At 54.1% G+C, this 9,158-nt stretch overlaps 1 protein-coding gene across 1 annotated transcript in view; it reads left to right on the top strand.

Moving 5' to 3' along the window:
• HGS (hepatocyte growth factor-regulated tyrosine kinase substrate) overlaps positions 1-9,158 on the top strand; it is a 17,388-nt gene that overhangs the window by 6,795 nt on the left and 1,435 nt on the right. Inside the window, exons 7-19 of the mRNA XM_012803104.2 lie at positions 1,648-1,726; positions 1,802-1,900; positions 2,003-2,098; positions 2,721-2,759; positions 2,833-2,976; positions 3,072-3,131; positions 3,625-3,838; positions 4,199-4,371; positions 4,452-4,592; positions 4,672-4,846; positions 8,245-8,378; positions 8,452-8,571; positions 8,701-8,787. Coding sequence (XP_012658558.1) covers positions 1,648-1,726; positions 1,802-1,900; positions 2,003-2,098; positions 2,721-2,759; positions 2,833-2,976; positions 3,072-3,131; positions 3,625-3,838; positions 4,199-4,371; positions 4,452-4,592; positions 4,672-4,846; positions 8,245-8,378; positions 8,452-8,571; positions 8,701-8,787 — 1,561 coding nt within the window. The remainder of the gene's footprint in view (positions 1-1,647; positions 1,727-1,801; positions 1,901-2,002; positions 2,099-2,720; positions 2,760-2,832; positions 2,977-3,071; positions 3,132-3,624; positions 3,839-4,198; positions 4,372-4,451; positions 4,593-4,671; positions 4,847-8,244; positions 8,379-8,451; positions 8,572-8,700; positions 8,788-9,158) is intronic.

Raw genomic sequence — 9,158 nt, 5'->3', positions numbered from 1 at the left:
CTTGAGCCACAGGCGCCGAGCCCTTTCTTTTTTTGAGACAGTCTCACTTTCTTAGTCTTGGTAGAGTCCTGTGGTATCATACATCATAGCAACCTCAGACTCTTAGGCTCAAGAAATTCTCTTGTCTGAGCCTCCCAAGTAGCTGGGACTAGAGGTGCCCACCACAATACCTGGTTATTTTAGAGACAGGGTCTTACGCTTTCTCATGCGGGACTCTAAGCTCAGGCGATCCACCCACCTCAGCCTCCCAGAGTGCTGGGATTACAGGCATGAGCCACCACGTGCGGCTTGCTTTTGTTTGTTTTTAAGACAGTCTCATTCTGTTGCCCTAGGTAGAGTATGGTGGTGTCATATCCCACAGCAACCCAGACTCTTGGGCTCCAGCAATCTCCTGCCTCTCCCTCCTAAGTAGTTGGGACTAAAGTTGCCTGCCACAGTGCCTGGCTATTTTTCTTTTCTTTTTTCTTTTTTTTTTTTTTAGGGACAAGACTCTCACTTTGTCACCCTCGGTAGAGTGCTGTGGCAACACAGCTCACAGCAACCTCCAGCTCTTGGGCTTACGTGATTCTCTTGCCTCAGCCTCCCGAGTAGCTGGGACTACAGGTGCCTGGCTAGTTTTTCTATTTTTAGTAGAGACAGGGTTTTGCTCTTGCTGAGGCTGGTTTTGAACTCCTGAGCTCAAGTGATCCTCCGGCCTTGGCCTCCCAGGGTGCTGGAATTAGAGGCATGAGCCACCACACCCAGATGATATTTTAATTTTTTGTAGAAACAGGGTCTTGTGTGCACCATGCATTTTCCCGTCTACGGGGATGCTTGATTGTGACTAGATAGTTCCACGACAGCATCCCCTAGTCTTCATTCCCTCTGCACATGTCAGCTCCCCTACCCCCTGCCTGTCTTGTATAGATCTGTGGCACCTAAAGCAGCTAAGGTGCCAGCCACATACACCAGAACTGGCAGGTTTGAATCCAGCCTGGGCCTGCCAAACAATGACAACTGCAACCCAAAAATAGCCAGGTATTGTGGCGGGCACCTGTAGTCCCAGCTACCTGGGAGGCTAAGGCAAGACAATCACTTAAGCCCAGGAGTTGGAGGTTGCTGTGAGCTGTGGTGCCACGGCACTCTACCCAGGGCAATAGCTTGAGGCTCTGTCTCAAAAAACAAACAAAAAAAATTCTGTGGATGCGTTTCAGGGAGAACCTTAGGCTGGAGGTCAGCACACTGGGGCTGCAGTTCTGGCCTCTGGCTGTGAGTGTGTAGCTGCAGTAGTCTGCAGCTCTTCCATCTCCAGTGGCTGTGGGGCTCTCTAGCAGTAACCTATGTGGGCTATGTGGAACTCTAGAAAACTCTTGACTTCATAACTATAAAAAAGGCATCACTGCCCTTGGCAGCAACTCCTCAGGGCAGGCCCATAGTGATCACATAGGATGCTGTGGTCTCTGTGATTCTCTTTGAATCTCTTTTCAAAAGAGGGAGACAGTAGCTTAGGCCAAGTGGCTCACCTCAGCCATGTGGCTGGTTTGAGGGTCCAGCGTCCCTCCTGTTCCTTTCAGGGGCATGGCCTCAGAAGCCCTGCCATTGCTCTATGGGGATGGTTAGAGGGAATCCTAGGGTGGCATCCCTTGCATTGTCCTGTTGCACCTCCAGGAAAGCAGAAGGGAAGGCCGCCTCCACCAGTGAGCTGCCCCCGGAGTACCTGACCAGCCCCCTGTCTCAGCAGTCCCAGGTACCCAAACCCCATACCATGGTGCCTCTTTTGGGGCCCTCCTCATCTGTGCTCACCCACCCTGTTTCTCCTCAGCTGCCTCCCAAGAGGGATGAGACGGCTCTACAAGAGGAAGAAGAGCTGCAGCTGGCCCTGGCCCTGTCACAGTCCGAGGCCGAGGAGAAGGAGAGGCTGGTGAGCCTGGTGGGGCCTCCCTGGAGGTGCTGGGGGCAGGGGCTCTGCCCTTGTCCAATGCCAGGCACTTTTCTGTGACGCCCCTTTGTGATTCTGTTTCAGAGACAGAAGTCAACATACACTGTGTACCCCAAGGCAGACCCCACGCCCACGGCCTCGTCAGCTCCACCTGCTAACAGCCTATATTCATCCCCTGTGGTGAGCCCCCTCTGTCTTGGCCAGACTGGCTTGAACACCTCCCATGGGAGCCATGAGGGCATGTGGGAAGACACATCTCCTGGGCAGATGGCAAGACACAGCCTGGTGGCTCCAGGCCCCATGGCTCTTAGCTCTCCTGGAACTAAGGACACTGGGAAAGGGTGGAGGCAGGACTCCTTGCCACTGAGACCTCTCTTCTTCCATAGCTTGTCCACCCCAAAGGTACTGAAGGCCTTGCCTTCTAGGGATCTGCCTCAGTCCCAGTCTGTCAATAGGGTTGTAGACGTAGCCTGTTTCATAGGTGCTAGGGCCAAGGATGGAAGTTTCAAAAGTTATTTCTGAGCTCTGGAGCTCAGAACAGCCCCACCACCACTGGGCAGGTGGAGCTTCCCTGCATCCCTGGGTCCTGGGCCTCATGTAGCAAAGTTAGGAGCCTTGTTCATACAGCGTTGCCATGGGTATGGCCTTTCTCTGATCTTGACACACCATCTAAAAGAGAGAAGGTGCTGGCTTAGGTTTTTGCAGCAAGAGGAAAGGGTAGAGCAAGGCAGGTGCCTAGGCAGGCTAGGCTGTGCTGCCATTCCTCTCAGCCTGCACCCCTTAGATCCTCCTGTCTTCCCAGAACTCATCTGCACCTCTGCCTGAGGACATCGACCCTGAGGTAAGGGCCCCAGCCTGTGGTGCTATCTTCTTGCTGCCTCTGGCCTTGGGAGTGACCCCTTTTTGCTATGCAGCTTGCAAGGTACCTCAACCGCAACTACTGGGAGAAGAAGCAGGAGGAGGCCCGGAAGAGCCCCACACCATCTGCACCTGTTCCCCTGGCGGAGCCAGCCACTCAGCCTACGGAGGGGCACACAACCCCTGCCAGCCTGGTAGAGGTGAGGGGGCCATTCTCAGTGCCCCTGGACCACTGACCCCCAGAGGTCAGATGTGAGACAGGCTAAGGCCCCACTCGTCCTTTGGTCTCTTACAGACGCCCCTCCTGGAGGCTGACTGTCAGCCCGGGGCTCCCCCTGGGGGTCCCTTCAGTGAGGTAAGCAGGGCTCCCTCCAGGGGAGAACACAGCATCTTTGCCAAGGCGGCCCTCTGGCCAGAGGTCCTGCCATCCCTGTGGTGGCCTCTCATAGTAGAACCTGTATGGGTTGGGCTGTGGTTCAGGGCTTGGGCCACTCTTTGACCAATATGGATCCAGATGTGGCCCAGACTGCCCGGGTAAGTCCTTTGGTGGCCATCAAGGTCAGACCAGAGCCTTGGAGGGGGAGGCAGGCCCCATAGCACCAGGCATAGTGCCTTTGAGCTATTCTTCTCCTGGCCAGTTCTGTGCCTGTGGACAAGAGCTCTACTTCCAGGGCCTTGGTTTCCTTATTTGTAGATTGAGGTGCTCATGTGCCTCCCGGGAGCTGATCCAAGGCTCTGAGCACCACCCCTCATGTGCTGACGGGGGCTTGTCAGGGTGGTCCCCACCCAAGGAGGCTGCCTCATCCAGGGGTCTGGCCACGTTCAGCCCACCTGCTTGGTATCTCCAGCAGCAGTACCAGAACGGGGAGCCGGAGGAGAGTCACGAACAGTTCCTCAAGGCACTGCAGAACGCCGTCACCACCTTCGTTAACCGCATGAAGAGCAACCACATGCGAGGCCGTAGCATCACCAACGACTCAGCCGTGCTCTCACTCTTCCAGTCCATCAACAGCATGCACCCACAGCTGCTGGAGCTGCTCAACCAGCTGGACGAGCGCAGGCGTAGGTGGCCTGCAGGCAGTGGAGTTATGTGAGCCCCTATCCATACTGCCCTGGCCTCCTCAGAGAGAGCCAGACTCCTAGGTATCCCTCCTGGAGGCCATAGGCTCCTCTGGAGTGTCTCAGCAAAACCTGGTCCCAGTGACGGCCATGCCCTGCCAAGCCCAGGACTGTGCCACCTCCCCAGAGCCCCAAGGCCAGCAAGTAGTTTTTCTGCACTTGGCTGGAGGCCAGGCACAGGAAGGAACAGGCCCTGCTCAGGGCAGAATCCCAGCATGGGGTTGCCTGTCCTTGAGTCTTGCATGCCAGGAGTTTCCTGGCACCATGCTTGATGGTCAGGACCACTCTGCCCTCTGTCCACAGTGCACTATGAGGGTCTGCAGGACAAGTTGGCACAGATCCGTGATGCCCGGGGGGCCCTGAGCGCCCTTCGCGAAGAGCACCGGGAGAAGCTCCGCCGGGCAGCTGAGGAGGCTGAGCGCCAGCGCCAGATCCAACTGGCCCAGAAGCTTGAGATCATGCGGCAGAAGAAGCAGGTGTGGTGGCCAGGCCACCTGCAGGTGGGGCACAGCTGGGGAGGCAGCACTGGCTTGACCACCACCTTGTGTCTGAGCAGGAATACCTGGAGGTGCAGAGGCAGCTGGCTATCCAGCGCCTGCAGGAGCAGGAGAAGGAGCGGCAGCTGCGGCTGGAGCAGCAGAAGCAGACCGTGCAGATGCGCGCCCAGATGCCCGCCTTCCCCCTGCCCTACGCCCAGGCACGAGCCATCTGCCCCACCTGCCCTGGGACTTCAGGGCCGATGCCCTAACTTACCACCATCTCCCCTTTGTCTCTAGCTCCAGGCCGTGCCCACAGCCGGGGGTGTGCTCTATCAGCCCTCGGGCCCAGCCAGTTTCCCCAGCACCTTCAGCCCTGCAGGCTCAGTGGAGGGCTCCCCCATGCACAGTGTGTACATGACCCAGCCGGCCCCTGCCACTGGTGCATACCCCAGCATGCCTGGCACCACAGCAGGTAACATTGGTAGAGTGGAGGGGTGGCATCAGCCAAGATGAGCCCAAGACCACTGCTTTTTAATTTTTGATTTAGCCTAGTTTACAGAAAAGTTAGAATGATACAAAAAGCTTTCCTAATTCCCCAAAACCAAGCATGTATTTGCTTTATCCTGTCACTGGAACACTTCCTTGCCTGAACTGTTGTAAGTGGCAGGGGGGGGCCTTCCCCCAAATGACTCAGTGACTTGCATCCTAAACCCATGAGGTGCCAAGACTGCCTCATTCCAGGCTTAGACTGTCCCAGTGCTGCCCCCCATACTGACAGCAAACCCCTTTGCAGGCCAGGCATGGTGGCTCACGCCTATAATCCTAGCACTTTGGGAGGCTGAGCCAGGTGGATTGCCTAAGCTCACAAGTTCAAGACCAGCCTGAGCCAGAGCAAGACTTCATCTTCCAAAAAAAAAAAGCTGGGCATTGGGGCAGGCACCAGTAGTCCCAGGTACTTGGGAGGCTGAGGCAAGGGAATCACTTCGGCTCGAGAGTTCTAGGTTGCTGTGAGCTATGACATCATAGCTCATAGTAGACCCTTTGTCTACTGAGGGTGACAAAAAAACAAAAATCCTGTTGTATATATACCATTCTGCTGTCCTGCCTGGTTATATCCTTTAATCTAAAACATTCCTCAGTCTGTCTTCATGTATTCTGATGCTGTTCACTGCTCAGAGCAGTAGCCATTACCCGGCCCTCCCTCGGTTCGCATTTGTCTAGTGTTTCCATTCTGCGTTCTGGGGTTTCCCTTTTTGTCACTGGCCCAAATGATACCATGTGCCTTGGGGAGCCACATGGTGTCCCTGTGTCCCGTTACTGGGGGCATGGTTGAGGTGGGGTCTGCTTAGCATCTTCACTGGGGTTTTTTTGTTTTGTCTAAATAGTCTCTTTTGCCTTGGGTAGAATCCCATGTGACCACAGCTCATAGCAACCTCAAACTCTTGTGCTCAAGTGATCCTCTTGCCTTAGCCTCCCAAGTAGCTGGGACTATAGGTGCCTACCACAACACCTGGGTTTTTTAGAGATAGTCTCACTCTTTTTTTTTTTGAGACATAGCCTCCAGCTATCCCCTTGGGTAGAGTGCCATGGCATCACAGCTCACAGCAACCTCCAACTCCTGGGCTCAAGGGAGTCTCCTGCCTTAGCCTCCCAAGTAGCTGGGACCACAGGCGCCCACCACAACGCATGTCTATTTTTTGGTACAGCTGTCATTGCTGTTTGGCGGGCCCGGGCTGGATTCAAACTCGCCACCTTAGGTGTTATGTGGCTGGTGCCTTAGCCCCTTAAGCCACAGGCACCAAGCCGAGTCTCACTCTTACTCAGGCTGGTCTCAAATTCCTGAAGGCAATCCAACCCCTTCAGCCTCCCAGAGTTTTCTTCACTGTTAAGTGATAGTCTTTTCCTTTATCTACAAGCATCTTTGGGGGGAGACCTGGAGACACTGGGTATTCTAGTACTCCTAAGGCTCTCACCCACTGGGCTTTGCCTTTTTTTTTTTTTTTTTTTTTTTTTTTTTTTAGACAAAGTTTCACCATGTTGGCCTGGGTAGAGTGCCATGGCATTACAGCTCACAGCAAACTCAAGCTCTTAGATGTAAGCAATTCTCTTGCCTCAGCCTCCTGAGTAGCTGGGACTACAGGTGCCTGCCACAATGCCCAGCTATATTTGGTTGTAGTTATCATTCTTGTTTAGCAGGCCTGGGCTGGGCTTGAATCTGCCAGCCTCTGTGTATGTGGCCGGTGCCCTAACCACTGAGCTACAGGTGCCAAGCCTGGCCATTGGTTTTTTTTTTTTTGTTTGTTTTTTTTTTTTGCTGTATGTTTCTTGGCTTATTTATAGTGTTTGCTGAGCAGCATCTTCCTGGTTCTGCCATGCTCTGTCCCCTGGAAGGAGACACTTTTTCTTCTGTGTATCACCATATTGGCACAGGCTCATGGCTCTCTATTTTGTTGAAAAGATCACAATCTTTTTTTATTTTTTTTGAGACAGAGTCTCACTTTGTCACCCTTGGTAGAGTGCTGTGGCATCACAGCTCACAGCACCCTCAAACTCTTGGGCTTAATTGATTCTCTTGTCTCAGCCTCCTAAGTAGCTGGGACTACAAGTGCCGCCACAATGACTGGCTATTTTTTGTTGCAGTTGACATTGTTTAGCAGGCCTGGGGTGGGTTTGAACCCACCTGCCTTGGTATATGTGGGCAGCACCCTAACCACTGAGCTAAGGGGGGGCCAAGCCAAAGTTCACAATCTTTTACCGTAATTGTTTTGAAGCTCACATCATCCCAGGGGTGGCCTGTGGGAGCCCAGTCACTGGCTCCTATGCCTTAGCACAGCCCTGCATCTTTTGGGTGCTGCTTACTTTCCTGGTGGGCAAGTATTCTCTGCCCACCACACGGGTGCTCAGCCCTGGAATCAGACCTCTCTCCAGGGAGCTGTGGTTCCTTTATTTATTTATTTTTTTTTTTGCAGTTTTTGACCAGGGCAGCTACTTCCAGTATATGGGGCCAGTGCCCTACTCCTTTGGGCCACAGGCGCTGCCCCCTGGTTCCTTTTTTTTTCCTTTTGAAACAAAGTCTCACTTTGTCGCCCTTAGTAGAGTGCTGTGGCATCATAGCAACCTCAGACTCCTAGGCTCATGCAATTCTGACAGCAACCTCAGATGACTAGGCTCATGCAATTCTCTTGCCTCAGTCTCCTAAGTAACTGGGACTACAGGAGCCTGCCAGAAGTCTTGGCTATTTGTAGAGGCAGGATCTCGCCCTACCTCAGGCTGGTGTCTTAACTTGTGGGCTTAGGCAATCCACCTAACATAGCCTCCCAGAGTGCTGGGATTATAGGCTTGGTTCCTTTAAACAGAGTGGTGTTTCGAAGCCAACATCTAGGTTCCTGGTGTGCTAGTGTCTTGTCCTTAGCAAAGAGGTTGAAAACACATGGCCAAACAAGTCGCCATACATGGGCACACACCTTACATGCGTGCTGAGAGCTTCAAGTCTGCTCTGACACTGCATTTGTGGTCCAGTCATTCAAGTCCTTTCCTTGGTGTGCTTGGTGCTGACCTGGGTATCTGTGACAAAGTTGCCTTAACTAGTTCCTGTTAGTCTCTGGCCTGAGGCCGTGAAGTCCAGTCCAGTTTGGAAGTTACTGGGATTGGTTCTACCACCTTTCAGTGTGAACACGTCACTCATTTGGAACGCAGTGGGTTCATTTTCCCCAATTTCATTCCATTTTAGGATCTTTCTTCCATTCTTGTTTTTCTTTTTTTGTGAAGTGACACATGAACTTGGTTCCAAAAGTCACAACCAAAAGGAAAACTCAGGGCACCCCCCTCCTCCCACGTGCTCAACCATCTCATCTGTCTTGCCTGGCACAGATCCCAGCATGGTGAGCGCCTACATGTACCAAGCAGGGGCTGCTGGGGCACAGGCAGCCTCCCAGGCCCAGGCCGGGCCCACCGCCAGCCCTGCTTACTCATCCTATCAGCCCACTCCCACACCGGGCTACCAGGTATGTGGGCAAGGCTGCTCCTGCCTGCTGGGTGGTCCCAGCCCCCTTCTCACTGCACCCATTCTCTCTGCAGAACGTGGCTTCCCAAGCCCCACAGAGCCTCCCAGCAATCTCTCAGCCCCCACAGTCCGGCACCATGAGCTACCTGGGCAGCCAGTCAGTCTCCATGGGCTATCAGCCCTACAACATGCAGGTAAGACCTGGGGGGCCTGCTGGGCCCTGAGGGGCAGCCCTACCCCTTCCCCTCTTCTGGTGGTCAGAATGGCCTCACCTGTCTGGGCACAGGGCCACTGCCTCACATGGGGCTTCACTGTATCCACAGAATCTCATGACCACCCTCCCAAGCCAGGACACAGCCTTGCCGCCCCCACAGCCCTATGTCCCAGGGCAGCAGCCCGTGTATCAACAGGTGAGCTGTCCAGGTTCCCCCACCATGGCTCCAACTGAGCAGCCTCAGATCTCATGGTTATGAGTGGGTCCCCAACCCCAGCAGGCACCATCCAGTACACCACCTCATGTGGGGAGGTCCCCTTTGCAGGCACAAATAGGACACTGAAGTCTTTTGGTCTCACTATGTTGCCCAGGCTGGGCTCAAGAGAGCCTCCCACCTCAGCCACTCAGGTAGCTAAGATTATAGGTGGGCCAACTTTGGTCATAGAAGCCTTTTTTTTTTTTAAGAGACAGAATCTCGGCTCGGCACCTTTGGCTCAAGTGGCTAAGGCGCCAGCCACATACACCTAAGATGGCAGGTTTGAATCCAGCCTGGGCCCACCAAACAAC

Source organism: Otolemur garnettii, unplaced genomic scaffold (assembly GCF_000181295.1).
Source record: "Otolemur garnettii isolate 467f Iridium unplaced genomic scaffold, OtoGar3 scaffold00018, whole genome shotgun sequence".
Classification (NCBI taxonomy): Eukaryota; Metazoa; Chordata; class Mammalia; order Primates; family Galagidae; genus Otolemur; species Otolemur garnettii.
The sequence above is the reverse complement of the archived record's forward strand: the minus strand, read 5'-3'. Positions and strand labels throughout refer to the sequence as shown.